A 22,774-nucleotide genomic window follows, 5' to 3' on the forward strand; every position below is an offset into this window, starting at 1 on the left:
AAGGTATGGTGTGGGGTCCGTCACAGTCCCTTGTAAGGTCTGGGTTTGTGCCCCAGCTGGGAGAAGGTGGAGTGGGCGTCTCTGCTGACCGTTGGCAAACTACCGCCAGGGGGCGCGCCAAGCACAGATGCACGTTCCTGGAGCCTCGGGCCCGCGCGCTCCCTAGAGCGCCCACCTGCCGCTCCCTCCTCTCCCGCCGCCAGGGGGCGCCGCAGGCCGCCCAGCGTTCTCGAGCTGTCCGCGAGCGGCGGCGCGGACGAGCCGCTGGGACCGGCCAGGCCGAGACCATGGACCGCTTCGTGTGGACCAGCGGCCTCCTGGAGATCAACGAGACCCTGGTGATCCAGCAGCGCGGGGTGCGCATCTACGATGGCGAGGAGAAGGTAGGACCGCCCCGCGCGGCGCGGCCCGGCGCTCCCCGCCCCCAGCGTGGAGTCGGGGCTGGCCTGCGGGGCCTCCCCGGCGCCGTCCGCGCCCGCGCAGCGCTGCGTCCTGGCTTGGACACCGGCCCGGTTCCCAGCGGGCGCGGACCGTGGCCGCTCCCCTCCGCCCCCCGACAATCTCCTTGGGGTGGTCCAGCCTGCGTGGACCGAGAGGGGCGCCGCGGTACGCGTTCGCGGCGCGATCGCGGAGGCCCCCACTTTGGGTGGTCTCGGCATCTGAGACCCGGATCCGGGCGGAGCGCCCGCGCAGGCCCGCCCCGCCTTTGTTGGGACGCGGCCGCGGTCCAGTCGGCGAACCCCGATCTGTGGGTCCTTCCGGCGCCGCCCGGGATCAGGCGCGGCCTGGCGGGTCTGTAGACGGATCGCTTGAGCGGATTTCTGAAAAGAGGTGCCAGTGCCTCTTCGAAACGCCAAAAAGCTAAAGGCTTTTTTTTTGTTTTTTTTTTGTAATTACTTTAGAAAGGACTTTTGTGAAGAGCTGTAGTAGGCGGTGCCTTGTCCGAGCACAGCCTTTGGAGATGGGTTAACCAATAGGCAAATATTTGCTGGAAGGAAAGGTTCTGCGGAGACTTCCATCAGACGGCCAACTGTCGTCCTCTCCTGGAAGAAATGTATAAACTGGAAATAGAAAGAGATGTAAACACCCGTTTTTAGTTTCCAGAAGTTTCACTTGCTATTTCTCCTTCCTCGTTCTCTTAGTGAACTTCCTTCTATACCTTTGCATACCTCCCGGACCTGTGCCCGGTCGGCGCGGACGCCAGCTGGAGGCCTCCCCTGCCCGGGGAATGGAGGGGGCAGGGGGTCCAGGCGCTCGCGTTCCTTAGGGCGTTTTCTGTTTTTCTTTTATTATTTTTACTGTATTTTTTTCCATTTATCCCCCATATACCCACTCCCAGATTCGCCCCCCTCCCCTCCTCGACCCCATCACCCCCCCTGTTGTCTGTGTCCGTGAGCCCTTTTTTTTTTGCCCCACCCCTCCCCCCACCCCCAAACCCCCTCCCCCACAACTGTCACCCTGCTCTCCATTTATGAGTCCGTCTCTATTTTCCTTGTTAGTTCAGTTTGTTCATCAGATTCCACCAATGAGCGAAATCATACAGTATTTGTCTTTCTCCGATGTGGCCTATTTCACTTGGCATAATGTCTCCGTTATTGAGCCATTAAGAAAAATGCCTTTTTCTTAAGGCATTTGCCTGGATTTAGCCGTTTGCCGCCTCAGCACTTTTATGAACCTGGTCTCACATTGGGTGTGCACCTTTTGGTTGGAGTGACTGGTAGATGTTTTTGTTTTTTAAAGCAAGGTGGCACCTTTGGGACTGTTGTAAACGAGGATGCCCCAGCCTGATGCACCTGCCCACCCTCAGTGGGTGTGATGAGGCCCCGCGCTCAGAACGGAACCGGACCAGGGCAGACACGCCCTTCTGGGAGGCATGCGTTTGCAGCCCTCCACTGTTCTGTCTAATCCCAGCATGCAGATTAGGAACACCCGGTCGACACCTACTGTAACTCTGATGTATTTAGAACAATAAAAAATCAAAACCATTAGTACCCGTGTATGAAAAACCATTGTTAAGCCAGCAAATTCTGGTTTTCCCTTTACACTTTTGGCTTCTTGCTTTAGCAGACAAGTAGATGTAGGTATCGGAGGGTTAAGAAAGTTAGTTGAGACCCTTTGCTCTAGTCAAGAATTCTCTTACCCATTGTAAGCACCGGGGGTGGGGAGGGTGGGGCGTGGGTGTCCTGAAGTTAAAGCGGAGCTCTAAAATGAGCCAGTGCACCGGAGGTCCCGGGCTGGGATAGTCACCCGCTGAGCTGTTGCTATTATGGCTGAGGGCCCGGCTGGAAAAAGTCCTGTGTCCTGCCTTCCAGACCTTGGTGGCTGAGGATTCTCAGAAGCTGCCCATTAGCCTCCAGACCTGATCTAGTTCCCTTTAAAAATCTTCCACTGGCTCCGAGGATCAGTAGCCTTCAGGGCTGTGCCTCCCAACGGGTTTCCCAGGCAGGTGCGCACCCGGCTGTCTCGAAGACCAGCGGGATGCTCTTGGAGTGTCCTTACTCACCCTTGTGTCTTCTGTGTCGCTGTGGGTGTAAAATACATTTTTAACCGAAATCCGGAATAATTAGAGCACCTGTTCAGTGCAAGGAGCTCCATATCCGGTCTCATTTACTCCTCTCAATGGGCACATGAAGTGAGTCTTTTACTGAGGGAGAAAGTAACTCTCGGAGGGAAAGCGACTTGCCTAAGACCCGCGGTTATAAGGAGACCCTGGAGTTCAATCTCCATCGACCAGACTCCCAGCACCTGTGCTTTGCACACTGCAACACCGTGCTTCGGAAATGCACCGTCACCCGCGCCAGCCGCTTTCTGTGACGTCTGATGCAGCCAACCGTCCTGAGGATGAGCACTCCGAGACCCTCAGCTGGTAGGTGAGAAAACTGGCCCGTCCCAGGGCACGCAGCCAGTAACCGGTGGAGCTACGACGGATGTGCTCTCCCCACCAACCAGGTGCCTCTGGTGGGTCAATCCGGGCTTGCCACTGATGCAGTCACAGTTTTCCAGGGCCCTTTAAGACTGGGTAATTTGTTGTTTCCGTGAGCAATGTAGGTGGGCTGTTTGTTTCCATTCACAGAAGCTTCTGTAGCCTCAGCTAATTTTTTTGTTTTAATCCTCATTCACAGATATTGATTTTTAGAGAGAGGGGAAGGGGGGGAGAGAGAGAGAGAGAGAGATTGGTTGCATCCCATACGCACCTCGACTGGGGATCGAACTCACAGCCTTTTGGTGTATGGGACGACACCCCAAACAACTGAACTGCCTGGCCCGGACCGTAGCCTCAGCTAATGTAAAAAGTACTTTAAGAAGATCTGTAGCATGTAAAGTGGCAACTTGGCCGCATATACTAGAAGGTTTAGGAAATATTTTTAGTAATTAGAAAGCAGCTAGATGTCCTTTTGTCTAGCCGTTTCACGTTAGGAATTTGCCCTTGGGAAATAATCAGAAATGCATAAAGGTATAGTGAATGAGGATGCTCATCGCAGCGATACTATGTGACATGTTACACACACAGGGGAACTGGAAGTAATCCGAATGCCCACTGCAGGGATTGGTTAATTAACTATGACGTGTCCTCGTCAGCATGAGGAATTTGCTAATGATAGGCTGCTGAGTGAAAAAAGCATGTTAAAAAACTATAAATGTGGCCTCATTTTATTTAAAGATTATACACATGCACCACACACATATATATGAGGTCTGTCCAGAAGGTGTCCAGCCACGTAGTATGAAAAAGATTGAAAATTTATTGAGAAAGACACAAGATACAAGAAAACACTGTACATAGGACAATGATGCCTCAGTCCCTTTCAAAGTGGGCACGCTGGGACCTCACACCGTTCTCCTGGTCACCATCAGCTGCCCCATCGTGTTTTCCTGAATCTCATGGACAGTCTGAAATCTCTTTCCTTTCAAAGGTGATTTTAGTTTTGGGAAAAGCCGGAAGTCACAGGGCACCAAATCTGGGCTGTAGGGAGCTGAGTCACATGTAATTTGATGTTTTGCCAAAAAACTCTGTGGGAGATGTGATGCATGAGTGGGCATGTTGTGGCGATGAATCTGCCAGTTACCAGCTGCCCATAGCTGTGGCCTTCTGAATCATCCGGCTAGTTTCCACGGAGGAATGTTCAAGCTTAAACAAAATTTGATGCGTATTCCTTGCTCTACTTAGCCAGTTTGAATGCAACAGCCACACAGTACACATGCTCACTCAACAGCCTCTGCCACCCCCACTGACTAGTACAGTGAAGTCATCATTGTTCACATGTGCGTTCCAGTCCACTCTCCTTGGCCGCCAGGGTACATTGATGTTCTCGTTATATTAACCATGGCTGGGCTTTTTCTGGACAGAACTGGTGCACATCACATATGTGTGCTGCGTTTGCATAAGATGATCGAGTGCTTTCATTTTCTTTTGTAGCTTTAAAAAATAGTTTCCAAATTTTCAGCAGTATGCTATTAACAGGAAAAAAATGCTAAATAAAGAAAATAAGACAGAGGATGATAACTGGTAAAGGAAAAAAATACATTAAAAATGAAAAAATCTTTAAAAAACAAAACAGAGTATGAGTGTATTAGTCATTGTATGCCTAAGTGAGACCAGTGTTTAAGTAGCTCACATCTTCCTGGTGGTAGAAGCGGACCAGCCTGAACTCGTCGATTGGGTTCTGCTCACAGTCCCTGGGAATCCCTGGAGGGCACTGTTGCACAATTTCTGCACTTAGAGCAGCAACGTTTCACGTCTTTACGTTTGCACCCTGTTCATTGACTTTGCAGCGGAACACACCCCGACTTCACAGCCTTCCTCGCGGCTTTCAGTAAAATAAGCTGCGGTTTCCTCATCGAACTATCATGTTCTGATGCAACCTCGTGCATGTGCTCCTAAGTTGGTAAAACATTTGATGTTGGAAAAGGAAAGTCTTGTTGTCAAAAAAAAGTGATTTGAAGAGTATCTTAAGCTCAGTTACTTGGTTTTACACACACAAGATCAACCAAAACCTTTGAAGCCACTCGGAACTCGGTGACAGCAGCATGTACGTTTCGCTTCCGATTCACAGGGAGATGTGGGATTCGCAGAGACTTTCCTCGGTGCTGTTGAGTGATCGCTCACAGTGTGTTTAAATTACGTCGTTTCACGGGCCTCTCACCATTAAAGTTTATTAACCGTATCAGTTGATACTAATATTAAGATACTGGTAATACTGTCATACCTTACTTTTAAAAAATATTAAATTTCATGTCAGAAGTGCTTTTTTTAATTACACAAGGACTTTTTGGATAAAAGAATGTTTCTGCATGTGTTTGATTTGACAAGATGAATTAATACACATTTCGGAGTTACTCGACGTTACATGTGGATGTATATCTCCCTGTCGATGGGCATTTAAATTCTTTCCTACCTTTTGCCTCTAACGAGCAGCAGTGCATGACACCGTAGCGTGTCATTGCACACACATGTGAACTCACCTGCGGGGTAGAGTCCCAGAAGTGCGGTCACTGGAGTAAAGGATACGTGTGTTCGTATGGGTTTTAAAGCACCTGCCTCCGTGAAGGTGGGCCTTCAGCAGTGCGTGCGGACGCGCACCCCCCACAGTTCACCAGCACAGTGTCGTCGAACTTCCGGAGCCCAGCCAATCTCACGGATGCAAGGGGTGTCTCTGACGGCCCCTTAATTTGTCTTTTTCTTACCAGCGAGGCGGGGCATCTGTTAACGTGTGGTTTGTCTTCCCTTTTCTGTAGACCTCCCATTAGTGGTAGCCTCTGCCTCTTTCTCTAATGGATTACCAGCTATTTTCCTGCTGATACGTAAGAGTGTTTCATGTTTTAAGGAAACCAGCCCTTGGTCTCTGATGTGGGTCACAGTTATTTTTCCCAGCCTGTTGTCTCTGCCCTTGGGGGTTTGGCCGTGAAGGATTTGTGGGCATCCATGTTGGATTTATCAATCTTCTCCTCTAATGCTAGTTGCTTTCATGTTTTTCTTAGAAAGAACTTCTCCACTCAGATTATTTTAAAAATTCTCTCATGGGTTTTGGAGTGCTTTTATAGTTTTATCCTTTTAAAAAGGTTTCATATATTTATTTTTAGAGAAAGGGGAAGGGAGGGAGAAAGAGAGGGGGAGAAACATCGATGTGGGAGAGAAACATTGATGGGTTGCCTCTCATATACCCCCTGACAAGGGACCGAACCCACAACCCAGCCTAGAGCCCTGACCGGGAATCGAACCCGCGACCTTGGGCTTTGTGGTATGATGCCCAACCAGCTGAGCCACACTGGTCAGGGCTAATTTTACCCTTTTTCAAACTCAGATAATTGTTCCGTCTAGACTTTGTTTCAGTGCAGTGTGCTGGGTATGAACCCAACTTCACATTTATTGTTTTTTCCTGCTGGGGGACCCTGTCGTCCCAGCGCCATTGGTTGAGTCTCCGTTGACACTTACTTTGTGTTTGTGTCTATTTCTGGATTTTCTTAGTATCTAAAAATTATTTGAGTGTTATACACAAAATCAATCTCACGGGGAAAATTCAGTCAATCGTGAAGTTTCTGAAGAAGGGCCCTTCGCTTCTCTCCATTCCTTCACCTCCTTCTGCGATCGCCATCGCTAACCGATCACCGAGTGTTCCATGCCGAGCTTTCCCTCCGACTTCCGTGTGTGTGTGCCTGTAGTTCGGGGCATGTGGAGATTGTATCTGTCTGTCTACATGTATCCATCTGTCTGCCTGTCTACCTGCCACGGGTGGTACGCTGTAAGCTGCCTTCTTCCCCCACCCCCGCAACGCTGCGTCGTGGAGTCCCGGGGCAGTGCGCGGTGGTGCGCGGCCTCCCCATCCGTTCTCCCCGCGCGCGGAGTCCCGGCTATGGGGGCGCCACACTCCGCTCCGCGGGCCCAGGTCCCCCCCGACCCCGTTGTCATGCACCCAGGCTGTTTGCAGCGTTTCCCCCGATTTTAACAAGGCTGTGCATAAAATTGATGGAATGTGTAGCATTGCTTCTCTTTCATTTGTGATAAGCCTCCTTCCAAAGTATTTATTTACGACTAGTTTACTGCTGTGTGGTTTCTGAGGAAGAAAAACTGGAGCACACACAGTGATACGTTATTCACATTTTGTGACGATCTTGTCTTTCTAGATAAAATTTGACGCGGGGACCCTCCTTCTTAGTACGCACCGGCTGATTTGGAGAGATCAGAAAAATCATGTAAGATCCAGTTTTTCATATCTGTTTCTGGGTTTTAAATCACTGGAGTTTTTCTTTCCTATTTTCCCTTTCTGGCAAAACTACGTATACGTAGATGCAACGAGCTTTCGGCTCCAGAATGTCGTCAGAGCGTGTGTGTGTGTGCGCGCCTGCAGCCTCCCCGAATGGAGCGCAGATGGAGGGGCGGGTGCGGTCCCTCATTCCGCTCCAGAGAGGCCCGCAGTCACCGAATCGAGACTCCCCGTGACTCCCGCTTTGTGAGCCCCGATGGGATCCCACCCGGTGCCTGGCGTTCCATGTGTAACGGGAAGTTCTCACCCCGGTGGGCAGGGGCCCTTGGAAAGACTCGTTCCTCCCCCGCACAGCCCGTTCTTCTGGCTGCTGTCGAGAATCACGGGGACGGGTCTGCTGGAAAACGCGCGCTTTTACATGGACAGTGAGAAGAAGGGCCTCAGGTCCCTCGGCAAGAGGGGAAACCCCTGTTTTTTCATTTCTATCGAGAGAGAAAAGTTATGTGTACAGAGTGGATAGCTTTATTCCCAAGAGCTTTAACCATAAAGTATGTGTATGTGTCTGAGAATACATTTCAGTATCACCAGTAAAATAACCAATCTCCTTTACGTTGTTTGTATAATACTGCCCCCCATGAAATTTTAATTCCACGGATAATCGGTGCCAGGGGTGCTCCAACCCACACCCCGTGGGCCGCATGCAGCCCAGGATGGCTATGAATGGGGCCCAACACAAAGTCACAAATTTACTTAAAACCTCTTTTTTTGCTCATCAGTCCTCATTAGTGTTTGTGTATTCAGTGTGTGGCCCGAGACAACTCTTCTTCTTCCAGGGTGGCCCAGAGACATGCCAAAAGGCCTGACACCCCTGCTGACCGTACTGAGGTTCTTTGTAAGGTCACTAGCCATGGCAACATATAAGACTCTTTTCGCTCCTCAAGAGCCAAATTTTTGTTCCCCTTATTCATGATATTTCTGTTGTTGATAATGCATGCCCTAGAACTATTAATGTTCTCTAATTCTTTTAAAAGAAATACACTTTCAGGAAAGAACTCTTTTTGGGGGGATAGATGTCTTTAAACTGTATGTTTAAAAAAAAGCTGTCTTAAGTTAATCTTAGTATAATTTTGTATTATTATATAAAGAGACTAATTTAGAAATTTTTAAACCAGCCATTGAATGCTAGTCATATATAATAATTTTTAAAAATTTTAAACATTCACTGATAAAGGAAAGCTACATTAGTATTTTCTGCTAAAAATTGTGTGTGGGTGAGTAGAGAATATTATAAAGAAGAAAAATCAGCCCTGGCTGGCGTAGCTCAGTGGATTGAGCGCGGGCTGGGAACCAAAGTGTCCCAGGTTCGATTCCCAGCCAGGGTACATTCCTGGGTTGCAGGCCATAATCCCCAGCAACCGCACATTGATGTTTCTCTCTCTCTCTCTCCCCTTCTCCCCCTTCCCTCCCTAAAAATAAATAAATAAAATCTTAAAAAAAAGAAGAAGAATCGATAACACTCCGTAAAGCTGTTTCGATTTACCTGCTCTTTTCTTTTTCATATAAGATATATTATATGAAAAAAGTCTTACACGAATACTACTTTAAAAAGATGTGCCCACTGCAGTCAGTGGCAGTCACAGCTCTTTCTAAACCTCTTATAAGTGTTCTTCCACTGAGATGCCCCCGCGGTGCTGTTTTCAATCCGTTTCTCCTTAAGTTGACTTAAGGAAGAAAGGAACCCGTGACTTTCACCGTTTTCATGACTAAGTAGCATAAACGTCCTGGCACCTCGGCAAGTGCCGTAAAACGGGCCGCCCGACCGGCCCCCTGACCCGCGGCCTCTGCCCGTCTCCCCGCAGGAGTGCTGCATGGCCGTTCCGCTCGCGCAGGTCGTGTTCATCGAAGAGCAGGCGGCGGGCATTGGGAAGAGGTAAGGTCCGCCCTTGACGCTCTCTGTCCACAACGTGCATTTCCGTGCGCGCGGTCGTCATCGGTTTGGTCGCTGTGTGGCTGTGCCCTGGCTGCGTGTGCGGACGTGAGTCTCACGGTCGTGTCTGGGGGCGTTAGAAGTCGCAGTCCTGGGGCGGGTCCTCCTAAGAAGGTCTTGTCTCGCCTCACACTCCTGGACAAATGAAAGTCCATCCTCAAGCAGGAGTCGGGTACTGGGGTTTGCTGTGGTGTCCCTGGGTTGGAATAAAGAAATGTGGTCCAGCTGTCGCTGTATGTATTTCCACAGGCCTTTGCTTTTAAATGTCCGCGTGTCTTATCACTTTGTACTTAAAATCGGAGTTGGGAAAAGGAACGGGCTTTGCTCCTATTTCTAGTTGGTCACTAAGCTTCTCCACTGGGACAATTAAAGTGATAGGAGCACTGTTTACAGCTGGACGGGGCAAGCCTGAAACGGGACTGTCACCGGCAGACCAGGAGATGTGGCCACCCTGGTTTAAAACCACGGGTTAGAATGTTTCTGCATATTCAAGTATGCCAAAAATTCTGGCTTTATGTTTTAAGTGCGTGTAACTGAGACCAACTTAGGAACAAATATTGCCGATAAGGAATTTTTTCTCACACTGGCCCATCTCTAGCTCTAGCACAGCTGGATACTTCAGGAGATATCAAGTGTGTTGAACTTTACTGGAAAGGCGGTGCCTGCCTTAATTATAATGTCACAGCTGGCCTGAAAGATTGCTTATTGACATTATGGCAACTAAGCAGTGTTTTTAAAAAATTAGTAAGGTATATATTTTCAGAGTAGGTTATTTCTCTAATTTATATTTTGTCCCTTGTCACTTTTTCCCGTCGTGTGTGTTCTTTTTTAAAATTTGTTTTATTTTTTTATTGAGGTATAATTGACACACAGCATTATATTAGTCTCAGGTATATAATATTCAATAAGTAGAAGTTCCACAAAGTAAAACTTTAAGGGTGTTGCAGATCACTTGAATTTTCCTCTGCTGTGTTCCAAGGAAATCCAAAGCATAGCAAATGTATTCAAAATAGTAACTTCCATCGCAGTGTCTTGTTCTGGAGCATCTTCGGTGAGGAGAGATTTGGTAATTTGCCAGATTAACTTTCCTTGAAGATTCTCTCTAGTTCCCGGCTCCCCTCACCTGCAGACATTGACCGTGGCTCATTGACGTAAAGATGGATGTAATGTATTTTCCCCTTTTAACATCTCTGGACCCGAGATGCTTCTTCGATTTGGTCGATCTCAAACTTGATGAGACACGGTATTGAAGGGCCCGAGAAACCAGTGTGTGAGAATATGGGCGTGGGTCGTTTATGCTGACTTTGGGGTTTTTAAACTTCACGTTGTGTCGTAATATTTTAGCTCTTCATTGGGCTTCCTTTGACGAAAGCCTGACAACAAGGCTCGGCATTTTCCGTTTTGGAGACGAGGTCGTGCTGTTGCCCACTCTCCCTCTCCGCATTGCCATGGTCCCGTTGCTCCACCCGCTCGGCAGCTCCCTGCACGCAGCCCTGTGAGCTCGCTTGCCCGCTCCTCTGCTCACGGCGCGTACGCTTCACCGTAAACACTAGGTGAAGAGTCCTCACAAACCAGTCCCACTTCACCAAACCAAACATCGGGGGCCTTCAGGAGGCCCCGCACCTGGTATTTCAACTTTGCAGTGGTATTTAGGTAACCACATGGTCCTAAATGAAGGAAAGCTGAGTGATGGGTGAATCTGTAGTGCGGCCATTAAAAAAAAAAAAAGCAGCCCTGGATGGTGTGGCTCAGTGGATTGAGTGTGGGCCTGGGAACCAACGGGTTGCTGGTTCCATTCCCAGTCAGGGCACATGCCTGGGTTGCAGGCCAGGTCTCCAGTAGGGGGCGTGTGAGAGGCAACCACACATTGATGTTTCTCTCCCTCTCTTTCTCCCTCCCTTCCCCTCTCTAAAAAATAAATAAAATCTTAAAAATAATAATAATAAAAAAATAAAAAAGCTTTAAGCTAGATGTGCAAAATGTTTTGCTAAGTGTTTTGGTTTTGCTGATCTTTATAGAACATTGTTTATTGGGCAAGTTGGGAAAAAAGAGAGGAAAAGAGACATAAAAGTGAACAAATATGGAACATTGTTTATTGAGCAAGTTGGGAAAAAAGGAAAAGAGACATAAAACTGAACAAATATGGAACATTGTTTATTGAGCAAGTTGGGAAAAAAGGAGGAAAAGAGACATAAAACTGAACAAATATGGAACATTGTTTATTGAGCAAGTTGGGAAAAAAGGAGGAAAAAAGACATGAAACTGAACAAATATGGTGGTATTTTTCATCACAAAGAAGACAGTGACAGTCGTAACGATGGTGGCGGTTTGTGTTCCTGCAGCAGCCGAGTTTTGCAAATTGTTTTGCTCTTGGGTGTCCTCCTGGGTCATGCTGCTGATCGAGTGGCATTTCCTCAAAATAACAGTACAGAATGTTAGTTTTGGACGGAGTTTTAATGAAATGTCCACTGGTCCGTTTACACAGATACGTTTTCACATTTTGTTTTCGTGTGAGAAGGTACTGTGCTTTGGCAGAAAATACCGGCCCCCTGGTGACCTCTGGGGTGGACTCTGAAGGTGGGGAACCCCTAATCATACCCCCCCACCCCGTTTATTTCCAGCTTATTTCCTAAAACCACATTTTACTGAATCTGTAGACCTGGACACTTGAACTTTTTCACTCATAACTTGTACATTTTAAGTAGAGAGATTTTTCAAAGTTTCATTAATATCGAATTAATACAAACTTTAAAAGGATCGTTTTCAAAATTTTCTTTTTCTACATGAGTTTCAAAAGTGACCTGAAATACATGAAAAGTTATGAAAATAGAATTAGTGATTTTAGAAAGGCAACTGAGCACCTCACATATGCTTTGTTTTAGTGCCAAAATTGTGGTTCATTTGCATCCCGCTCCTGCTAACAAAGAGCCAGGCCCCTTCCAGAGCAGCAGGAACTCCTACATCAAACTCTCCTTCAAGGAGCACGGCCAGATCGAGGTGAGTCTCTCTGTGAATAACATGGACCACAAGTGTGTGCTTGCATATCCCAGGCCTGTCCAGGAGGTGTCCAACCATGTAATGTGAAAAATGAGGTCATTTATTGAAGATACAAGATATAAGAAACACGGTACACAGGACAGTGGTATCTCAGTCCCCTTCAAAGTAGGCACCTTGGGACCTCACACAGTTCTCCCAGCTGCCATCAGCTGCCCTGTCATGTTTTCCTGAATCTCATCAATGGTCTGAAATCTGTTCCTTTTAGAAGGTGATTTTAGTTTTGGGAAAAGACAGAAGTTGCAGGGCACCGAATCTGGGCTATAGGGGGCTGAGTCACATGGGTGATTAGATGTTTTGCCAAAACCTCTGCATGAAATGTGATGCATGAGTGGGCACATTGTTATGAGGAAGCTGCCAGTCACCAGTTGCCCCTAGCTGGGACCAGAATCTGAATAGTTTCCACAGGTGAATGTTGAAACTTAATGCAAACTTTGATGCAGATTCTTTGCTGTCCTCGCTCAGGCATTTTGAATGTGACAGCCACACAGTACACATGCTCACTCAATGGCATCTGCCACCTCCACTGTCGAGTGCAGTGAAGTCCTCATTGCTCACACATGCGCATTCCAGTCCACTCTCCTTGGCCCCAGGTTACATCGATGTCGTGCAAACCATTCTCAGCATATTAACAATGGCTGGACTTTTCCTGGACAGACCTCATATTTTTGTTGTTTTGTTAATGTGATGGAAGCAATAGTGTTCCTCTATTGTTGATATGATGAAGGCAGCACACCAGGCTTCCCCACATGTTTACAATAATGTCTCTGATACCTTAAGTCTGGTCAGTAGAGAACACGCAGCTTGGGTGACAGTGGGAGCGGAGAGCAGGAGCACGTGGGAGTCACAGGGAGAGAGAGGGGGGAGGCGGAGTCACGCCCTTGGGTGGAGGGACGGAGAATGACGCATTGACGTGCTGATTGACCTCAGCATCTAAATGCTCAGCAACCTTAAATGCAGGCGGTCTTTAATCTTTTTAAACTCTGCACAAGTCACTGAAGCGCTTCTCCCAGAGCATACTACTTTATATTTTCTGATTACTGCGTGGCTGCATAAATATTCTCAGACACTTACAAGTGTGTTTGTCTCCCCATCGGTATCTCACGTCATTTACGTTCCCTCTTTCTGCAGCCTGCACCCAGGGCACTAGCACGCGGGCACTAGCGCACCAGTCACTAACGCAAGTCAGTTTCCCTGCGGGTGAAAAATACAGTTATTTTGTGTGTGTGTGAGCAGAGGCATGTTTTGACCTCAATTTCTGAATACACATTTTCACCAGACAGATTATTCTCTGCTTCCTGTGTGGATAATGGTTGTGTATTTTTCTTGGCACTGTGTCTGTTTCACTATAGGTTGAAAACAATCCGCAGGATTGTTTAAAGTAAGTCTATTCATTTCGTTGTCACTCATCTCTTTGTTGAGAATAGCTCACTTTATGGAGAAGGTCAGTTCCTTCTCTTTCTTTTTGCTTTGTTCTTTCTGAAGTTGGTCCAAGAAACGAACTTCCTCTGATTTTCTTTGATGTCTCTGAAAATTCTGGGCTTGTTGCAAATGACTGAATAGAGCTTTCAAGTAAAGAAACGTGAAGTAAGGATTTTCACGAGGGTGCCACTGCCCAACCCACTCCCTCCCCACATGTCCGTGTGTGTGTGTGACAGTTTTACAGGCGTTTGTCGGAGGAAATGACGCAGAGACGGTGGGAGACCATGCCGGCGCCCCAGTCCTTCCAGGCCAGCCGCGGACCCCAGGTATCACTGCATCTTCACTAAGAGAGACGATTTTGTGAGGCTAGGACTTTCCAGAAATAAAGTAATGATGTTGGGTTAAAGATTAATGTTCACAGAACCTGATTTAGTGTTCTGCCGACAGTCACTGCTTAGTGGAACCGAGTGACTCAGAAGGAGGAAGGGGGGTTCCACTCACCCCACTCTGTCGTCCCCTCTCGGTGTGGCCAGGGAGGGGACGGACAGTGCTCCTGGGGGACGTTTGCCAGGCCGGCCTCACGGGGCCGCCCACCAGGGATGGATGCTCCAATGTGTGAAAGTAGTTTGTAGAATAGCTACCAAGTACCAGAAGTTTAACTACAATTGTCTGCACATTTGAGATGCTGGTAACTATCTGATACATACAGAATCTAAGTTTGCCAGAGAAAAACTGGATAGGAAATTTAATTACTGTCCAAAGTGAAGAGTGGAATATGCCGTTATTGATTGCTCAGTGCTTCTTTATAATGACTCGGAGATCATCATATATAGCAAGAAACTGACACATGTTTGGAAAGGAAATGAGATGTATTGTTTGCTGTTTTCTTTGGTTCTGTGTGAGTCCTTTCCCACCATTGAAAACACAATGCGGTGGGTTACAAAAGACTGTGTCCTTCCTATGTAGTGTGTTTTATTTTCTACTTTTTTTTTTTCAGCCAGGAAGAATAAGGGCTGTAGGAATTGTAGGCATTGAAAGGAAGCTGGAAGAAAAAAGAAAAGAAACCGACAAAAACATTTCCGAGGTAACCCCTTACACAAGCCCCGGGCAGCTGCCTTTTCAGCCACTTGTGTTCATTCTTTGGGGTTCAGCTGGGACTAACTCCATTCTGTGGATCGGCACGTATATTTAGTAGTTTGCCTGAAGCTGCAGAGTATTTTACTGCATTGAACAGGTCCACCTCAGGCTGGCGAAAGTTAGCCAAAATGTGTTTTGAAAACTTTTTCCAAAAAGGAATAAAACAGCCATGCCCATTTGTTTTCTGTGCTGGTAGGAGATATCATGGGTTGCGGTGTGTAAACTTTCCAGTCCAGCCCTGGCTGGTGTGGCTCAGTGGATTGAGTGTGGGCCTGGGAACCAAAGGGTCACCGGTTCGATTCCCAGTCAGGGCACATGCCTGGGTTTCTGGCCAGGTCCCCAGTAGGGGACATGCGAGAGGCAACCACACACTAATGTTTCTCCCTCTCTTTCTCATTCCCTTCCCCTCTTTCTAAAAATAAATAAATAAAATCTTAAAAAACGAACAAACAAACAAAACCTTTCCAGTCTAGATGGAATTCACTGGAGGATACTCCTCGTGAGTTCAAGGCCCTCTGTGTCGTTATGTGGGACGTTTGGTTAACTTAGTTGAGGGGAAGAATGCTATTCTATGGCCTCTCACCCTGGTCAGACACCACACAGTGTGATGCTGATGACCACTGGGGACCCGGCACAGAGACGGCGAGAAAAGAGGCAACCAGGCCACGCCCCGGAGAGCAGCCCTGAGTGGGCACCATGCCGCGCCGTCTGGGGGAAACTCCGGCCACGGGGTCCTGAGACTAGTCACTCTCTCCACACATACCGTCGGTTTTCCTCTGCTAATGTGAAGATGGTGTTGGGTGTTTATGAAATGATTCAGTGAAATAATTCTGTAGTTTTTCCTAACAGTCTGTAAGTAACATTCCTTTGATGAGTGCGGTTCATAGAATTTCGAAGATGTATATCAATCAGAGTTTAAACTGCAGATAGTCATTGAATTCCCGTATTAGTCAAGGTTCCCCAGAGAAACAGAACCCCAGGAAATATATGGATATCGAGCTGTACGTAAACTGGCATCCACAGCTGTCTGTCCCTACACGTACAGATATCTGTTTCTCTGTTATCTAGACCCTTCCCTCTGCACGCACGCAGTGAGGTGCGGGACCAGCTCAGGTGACTGTGGGGACCGAGAAGCCCCACAGCCCGCCGCCCGCAGGCTGGTGGCTCAGGGGAGCCGGTGCGCCGAGGTCTAGTCTGGCTCCGGGGCCTGACAGCCCCCAGGGCTCACGGGGCGGGGCGAGTCCTGTCCGTCCAGTCCGCGCGCAGGCGCGGCCTGGTGTCTCGGCTCGGCGGGCGAGCAGCGGGCAGGGGGAATGCGGGGTCTCCCTTCCTCCCACGTCTTGTTCCTTCACGTCCTCCACGGACTGGGTAGCGCCCACCCACGCCGAGGTGGGCTGTCTGCTTGACTCGGTGTGCCAGCTCAGGTGCGCGTGCCACGTGGCGGCACCCTCACAGGTACGCTCGGAACAGCATTCCATCACACACCTGGGCGCCCCGTGACCTAGCTAAGTGGACGTGCGGGATTCTCCATGTCACACGTGTTCTGGGCCCGCTGGTTGGAAGTGCGGGTCACCGTGGCGGAGGCACCCAGGGCGTCGTCCTGTTGGCGCCTGTGGTCTAGGCTTGGCTGAGAGCTGGTTTGTAGCAGAGCCGTCCGTGTTCCTCGGCCCGTGTGCTTCCCGCAAGTTGTCAGCGGTCCGGGGGCTTGGCCAGACCTGGGTGTGGGCCCCGGGGTGAGACTGCAGGTCCGTGCTCCTTCTGCGGGGGGATGCACCCCTTGTCCCCTTTTGATGGTGTCAGCAGCCCATGCCCATAGTTTATGATTTATGTTTCGTTTGTCAGTTGGGATACTGTTTAAAAGAGATGCTTCCCTTCATCTACTGCTCGGCTGCTCAGAGAACAGTTTATGTAGGGAAGGAAGGCCCCGGGCCTCTCCTTCATCATCAGGAGGATGAATCGGTTCCACGTACACCAGAGGTGACTGCGTTCCTTTTTCACATATAATGAATTCATACATTTAATGTACTTGATCGGTTTCAATCAGGGCAGTTATTACTCCATGTAACGCTCAGATGGCCCCATTTTTGGCCCGCACTGGTCCCCTCAGGTCGGCTCCCGAGTGCTCTCGGTGTGACCCAGTGGGCTGTGACAGCTTACGCACGGTCTGGTGCGACGAAGGTTCCGGGACCTCCTGCCACAGATCCTGCCCCAGGTGTGGAAGCAGCCACACCTGAGAAGCCCTGCGTTCCCTAGTGAGAAATGGCATTTCAAAGCCACAGTCCACCTGTTAAGAACATGCATCTCTGTTAGATAGACCTGTATTTCTAGGCCTTTTCCATGGAAAGAGCTAGTTCTGTTTCTTAAATGAAAGTGCCTCGTGAGGTCATACTGATACTTCCTGTTCAGATTTGGGATGATACTAGCAAGTGCTTATTAGAACAGTTAAACAGATATTTTTGGCCCTGGCTGGTGTCGCTCAGTGGATTGAGTTTCAAGCTATGAACCCCAAGGTTGCCAGTTCGATTCCCAGTCAGGGCACATGCCTGGGTTGCAGGCCATGTCCCCAGTAGGGGGCTTGTGAGAGGCAACCAATCTTATGTCTCACACACTGATGTTTCTCTCCTTCTCTTTCTCCCTCCCTTACCCTCTCTCCAAAGTACATAAATAAAACCTTTAAAAAAATTGAGAAATAAAAAAAGATTTTTTTGTATTAGAATAATTTTGCATTATTCCTGTTCCTTTTTCTGAGCACTACCATACTACTTTAGTTTTCAACACAATGTTTTTCTTAATCTATGAAATGTTACCGTGCTCCGGTCTAATTTTCACACACAGTTACGTAACTCAAAGTATTCTACACAAGCGTTGCGCTCTCCCCTGCGGGTCCCCGATTTACTCAGCTACTGGTCTCTGCTCTCCGCTCTGTGTGCGCTAGGCGTCGGAAGTTGTAGGGGCTCCGGCGAGGGGCCGAGGAGGCAGGCAAATGGCCTTCCCCCACCCTGTGTGGGCAATGCCGAGTCGGGGGAAGATAGTGGCTGCAGCCAGAACCCACCCGCCCTCTCACTCCTGGTGGAGTCTGGGGAAAGGCTCGTTAGCAGAAGTGACAGAAGTCAGGGCCTGGAAGTGCAGCCGCTGCCAGCGGATGACCAGCAGGGATAAGAGGACCCAGGTGGAGGGAATGGAATATGCAAAGGTACAGAAGCCGGAATATTGGAACAGAAAATTCAGCATACATTAATAGTTACTGAAGCTAATGACCAGAGTGATGGCTGAAAGTCAGTAAGAAATAATGCCACAAAATGGCTTAAGAGAAAACCCTCCGGTGTTAAGGTAGATGCCGCTTTTTTCAAAATTGGAATGGAAATGGAGAATGTCCATGGCAGAGGGACAGAAGGTTCTATAAACTGGCAGATGAAACAATAGAATGAGCACATGTTGCCTGTCCGGCTTTAATTGTGTTGTAGGTGGTCTCCACCCATTTTGGGGGTCGTTGGCTAATTTCAAATTTTAGAATATTAGAAACAGAAGTGAGGAAGCTTTTGTTCGTGTTCCATAATTATTCAAAATATAGGGAGTTCTTCTATAAGTGTAACATATTTATATTCATTTTTATGAGCTCTAAGGAATAAGGGCTCGTCCGTGTATTCTGTGCGCGCTATTTTAGCATTTTTAAATGGACATGCACATGATATAGTAAGTAAACTGATTTGCCACATAAAATGAAAAGTGTCGTCTTCCTCCTTGTCCTTACACTTCTTTTCCTAGTGTAAGTAAAGATCTAGAGTGTGGAGTGTGAGCGTGTTTCAGTGCCGGGGGCGGGCTGCTGCGGGGTCTGCCCTCCGCTGAGGGGCGAGAGGGGACCCGGCGCCCCGAGCCGGTGCCCTGCGTTTCCCCCCCGAGGCTTCCTGCCCTGCTGGCTGCCGCTGATAAGCGTCCAGCGCTGGGCCTTTTGTTTATCGGAGGAAATTCCTGTTAGGTGTGTGCACATTCCCCTTTGTTCTCGGCGCTGGCATCAGGGAGTGGGCCGCGAGGATCCCACCCCACGCTCGGCCTCAGCGGGGTCCTCTCGCCGGTGGGGGCTGCCTTCCTGCGTGCGACTGCGGTGGGCTGGGCTCCTCCGGGGCTGCCGGTCACGGCTCCCTGTGCGCCAGGAGACAGTCCGTCGTCGGTGGTGATAAACTGCCTAGTGGGTCTTATGAAACAACATCCGTGCACGTGGATCAGACAGAGGTGTGCTGCCCTGTCTGGGTATCGGTGGTAACGTGACACCATACGTCTCAGTCAATGGGGAGAGATCTTTGAGGAGGATATTCACCGTTGGAAATGAAACAGTTGATGGGTTTTACTTAGAAACGCTTTTCGTGGCATCCGAATGTTTTTCTTTTGCTACACTCACTCTATCCAAAGCCACAGACCTAATAATCTATTCAGTGTTCGGAGGCTGAGAGCCCGGGTCTGGGTTCACTCCCTCCTGCCGCTGGTTCAATCCCTCCTGCCACCCGAGCCCAAAGTGTGGCTGCAGCTGCACACGCACTGGTTCCACCCAGGAGATCTGGTGGCGCCCCTGCAGGAGAGGGTGCGGGGAGGAGCTGGGGCCGATTTTCTTGCTTGTGTCCAAGAACAGAAAATACTGTTTTCCGAACTATTACTTATGTCGCCTTCTGTGTGCTTAATCAATAGTAACTTCTCTCTATGAAAATTCGAAAAGTTGTTTTCACAGTTTGTCTTGGGAAATGTATGGTTTCTTAGCTCAACTGACTTCTTAGAATCAGGCAGATTTATTAGTTGCATAAATGTTTATGTAAATAAATTGACATTTGTAAGAAAATTTCGTACATTTTCATCATAGGGAAGAAAATAGGGTGCTTCATTGCTTTGAAACGTTTTGATTCTTTAGACAGATTCCAACGAAACTCATTTCTCATTTCAGGCCTTTGAAGACCTCAGCAAGCTAATGGTCAAGGTATGTGTCCTTTACGCCCGTTAAATCGATGCCGACTACGGCGCAGTCTGGAAGCATGTTTTATTCGCGCACACTTCAGGGACAGCGTTTGCTCCAGTCTCTCCCTGCTCTCCCGACAGGCCAAGGACATGGTGGAGCTCTCCAAGTCCATTGCGAACAAGATCAAAGACAAGCAAGGCGACATCACAGAGGACGAGGTACACGGGCCGCGTTTCAAGGCATTTGAAACCGCAGGGATAGTGCTTTGGTGCTTTGGTGGTTTACCGGTTTGCTTTTTTTTTTTTGTCCTCACCCGAACACATGCTCATTGATTTCAGAGACAGATAAGGAGGGAAAGAGAGAGAGGGAGAGAAACATTGATCTCTTGCACCCCGACCTAAGACCAAACCCAAAACCTAGGCATGTGCCGTGACCAGGAATCGAACCTGTGGCTTACTGGTTTACAGGACGACGCTCCAACTCACTGAGCCCTGCTGGCCCAGGGCCCAGTTTGCTTTCTTAATGTAATGTTTTACTTCTTTTAGGACTTGAAGATGTGTGAAAATGCCAAAGAGAAAGTCAGCCATGAAATTGTTCATTCTAGTAGGATTATAGGGTGTTTTGGTAGCTTTTCTTGGAGTGTATGAAACAGATACCGAAATATATAAGGAGTTGTCTATTTTATACATCATAAGTTTGATGTCGCATTAAATCTGTGTACAGTCTGGTCACGGCCATTTTTCTGAGCTTGCTGTCGGGGCCCTTGGTTGGCATTAACGACAGCATACTTGTTATTTAAATCACCTGTCACACCAAGCTTGCACGATAAAGGGAGTGAGAGACAGCAGGATGGAAGGGAGAATAATCAGATGTATGCAGGGAACTATGGGAAATAATGGAGTAGAACTGCATCTGTGATGGACGGGTTTCGGGTGTCGGGGCAGAGAGACTAATTCGGAATCGTCTCTGTGCATTTTTTCCTCTCGTTACAGACCATCAGGTTCAAGTCCTATTTGCTGAGCATGGGAATAGCCAACCCAGTTACCAGGGAAACCTGCGGCTCAGGCACTCAGTACCACATGCAGCTGGCCAAGCAGCTGGCTGGGATACTGCAGGCACCTCTGGAGGTAAAAACCAAACCTACATGGGCTTTTGAAATGGTGTTAAGTCATCTCCGTGTCATCAGAAACCTTCAGGGCATCACTGCTCTCACGATGCGGTGACTGTTCAACCAACATGCTGTTGTTGTCTTTCAGGAATATGAAGTTAGCTCAGTGTGCTTATGAACAGATTCTTTGTCAATAATCTTCTAAATTGTTTTCAATTTTCATTTCAGATATCTATAACTTTTTGTGTCTATTTGATATGAAGTTTTTCTTACCTCTTATTTTCAAAAACAAATATATGACCTCTATATATTTAGGTATAGTTGTATATAAGTAGTCAATAGACAGGGTGGGGCAAAAGTAGGTTTACAGTTTGTAAGGATAATAACGCAACAATTAATAAGTAATAATACACAAATAAACTGTTTGGTGTACGCACAACTGTAAACCTGCTTTCGCCCCACGCTGCACATGCACTGTTAGTTTCATAGTAAGATTTCTCTTCGAGTCTGGCATTCAGGTGATCACAACTTCATTTATTAAAGTACTAGTATTAAGAAATACCTCAAACACACGGCAAAGTGGAAGAGTGTCACGCGTCCCGACGTGCCGGTCACCCGGCTTCCCCGGCAGGCCACCTGCACCCGGCGTGGCCGAGGCCGACGCCGGCCGCCACCACATCACTGTATCTGCGGACACTCCAGTGTGTGGTTGTGATAACAAACACACCTTCACGTGTAATGAGAATCCCTTTTCAGCCCTAAGAGTAAAAAGTAATTTTACTGTTCTTAAATATCCAGTTTTTGTTCACATGTTCTCTTACAGTTGATTTGTTCAAATCAGGATACATTGCAACTGGTTGGTTTGTCTCTCAAGTTTTTCCTTTTTAATTCTATGGGTTTCCCCTCCTCCCCCCTCCCCCCACCCCTGCCCCTGATTTACTGACTGAAGAAACCAGTGGCTTATCTGATTGAGTGTCTCGGAGTCTGGGTTTTGCTGACTTGTGTGTTAGCATGGCTCCCTGTGCACTGGTAGTTATAGCTAGAAGTTCTGTTGTTGTTGTTGTTTTTTTTCTGATGAGAACATTTCATAAAGGGGTTGTGCCTCCCTGCCAGGAGCTCGACTCCCGGTCCATGTGCCCGACTGTCTGTGGCAGTGGCAGCCGCTGGCTGTCACCGTCTACATAATTTCACAGTGGGAGCCGCGAGGTGGTGCCCTTCCCACCCAGGTCTCTAGCGGCGCCTTGTCAGTCGGCCGGAATCTCAGACACGTGGGAACTCGGTGCAGGGCCCTCTTTTCTTCCAAGCAAATGTTGACAGTGATCATGACATTGAAGTCCAGATTTTGAACTTGAAATGTCTGATGGTATCTAAGTTCTCCTGTGAGTAAGTAGTGTTTTTAAGAGCTTCCGAAGACATCTTGTGACGTCTGATTCCACTCCGACTGTGACTGCTGAGACACGCCAACGGGTGCTACTTACAACGTAATGCTTCCCCCGCGTTTCTCGTCCTCCCAGGAGCGAGGGGGCATCATGTCGCTCACGGAGGTGTACTGCCTAGTGAACAGAGCCCGCGGGATGGAGGTGAGCACAGAATACCCAGGTCTCCTTCTTTTACAGCTGAACACAGGCTTTCTCCATGTAGCACAGGCCCCCCACAGGGAGCACAACCCGAGGAAGGGCTGTGGCTGTGAAGACGGTTTTGAGAGAGAGGACGGTGCCGCGTGAAGAGCACCGCTCTGGGGGCTGGGGGGCTCCGGGCCGGCCCGGCCCAGTGCACTTGGCTGGCTTACTTGACCTCTCGGACTCAGTCTTCCTGCCTTTAACATGAGCCTTTGGACCGCCGGCTGCCTTCCCGCTGCAGAGGTCTGTGCGTGTGCTGGGGGCCGGACACAGAGTGCCCCGAGCGACCACCGAGGGACAGCT

The 22,774-nt window shown here is 48.4% G+C and overlaps 1 protein-coding gene across 4 annotated transcripts in view; it reads left to right on the forward strand.

Moving 5' to 3' along the window:
* The first annotated feature begins 208 nt into the window (after positions 1 to 208).
* Positions 209 to 22,774, forward strand: part of VPS36 (vacuolar protein sorting 36 homolog) — a 29,173-nt gene continuing 6,607 nt past the window's right edge. For 3 of the 4 annotated variants that reach the window (XM_045839117.1, XM_045839118.1, XM_045839115.1), the window contains exons 1-10: positions 209 to 383; positions 7,123 to 7,191; positions 9,062 to 9,132; positions 12,072 to 12,186; positions 13,902 to 13,991; positions 14,663 to 14,749; positions 19,733 to 19,765; positions 19,885 to 19,962; positions 20,737 to 20,871; positions 22,367 to 22,432. In XM_045839117.1, coding sequence (XP_045695073.1) covers positions 288 to 383; positions 7,123 to 7,191; positions 9,062 to 9,132; positions 12,072 to 12,186; positions 13,902 to 13,991; positions 14,663 to 14,749; positions 19,733 to 19,765; positions 19,885 to 19,962; positions 20,737 to 20,871; positions 22,367 to 22,432 — 840 coding nt within the window. In that variant the 5' untranslated portion in view covers positions 209 to 287. The remainder of the gene's footprint in view (positions 384 to 7,122; positions 7,192 to 9,061; positions 9,133 to 12,071; positions 12,187 to 13,901; positions 13,992 to 14,662; positions 14,750 to 19,732; positions 19,766 to 19,884; positions 19,963 to 20,736; positions 20,872 to 22,366; positions 22,433 to 22,774) is intronic. The other variant, XM_045839116.1, reaches the window with a different exon arrangement.

Source organism: Phyllostomus hastatus, unplaced genomic scaffold, assembly GCF_019186645.2.
Source record: "Phyllostomus hastatus isolate PE091 unplaced genomic scaffold, TTU_PhHast_1.1 phas_contig_29, whole genome shotgun sequence".
NCBI classification, from domain to species: Eukaryota; Metazoa; Chordata; class Mammalia; order Chiroptera; family Phyllostomidae; genus Phyllostomus; species Phyllostomus hastatus.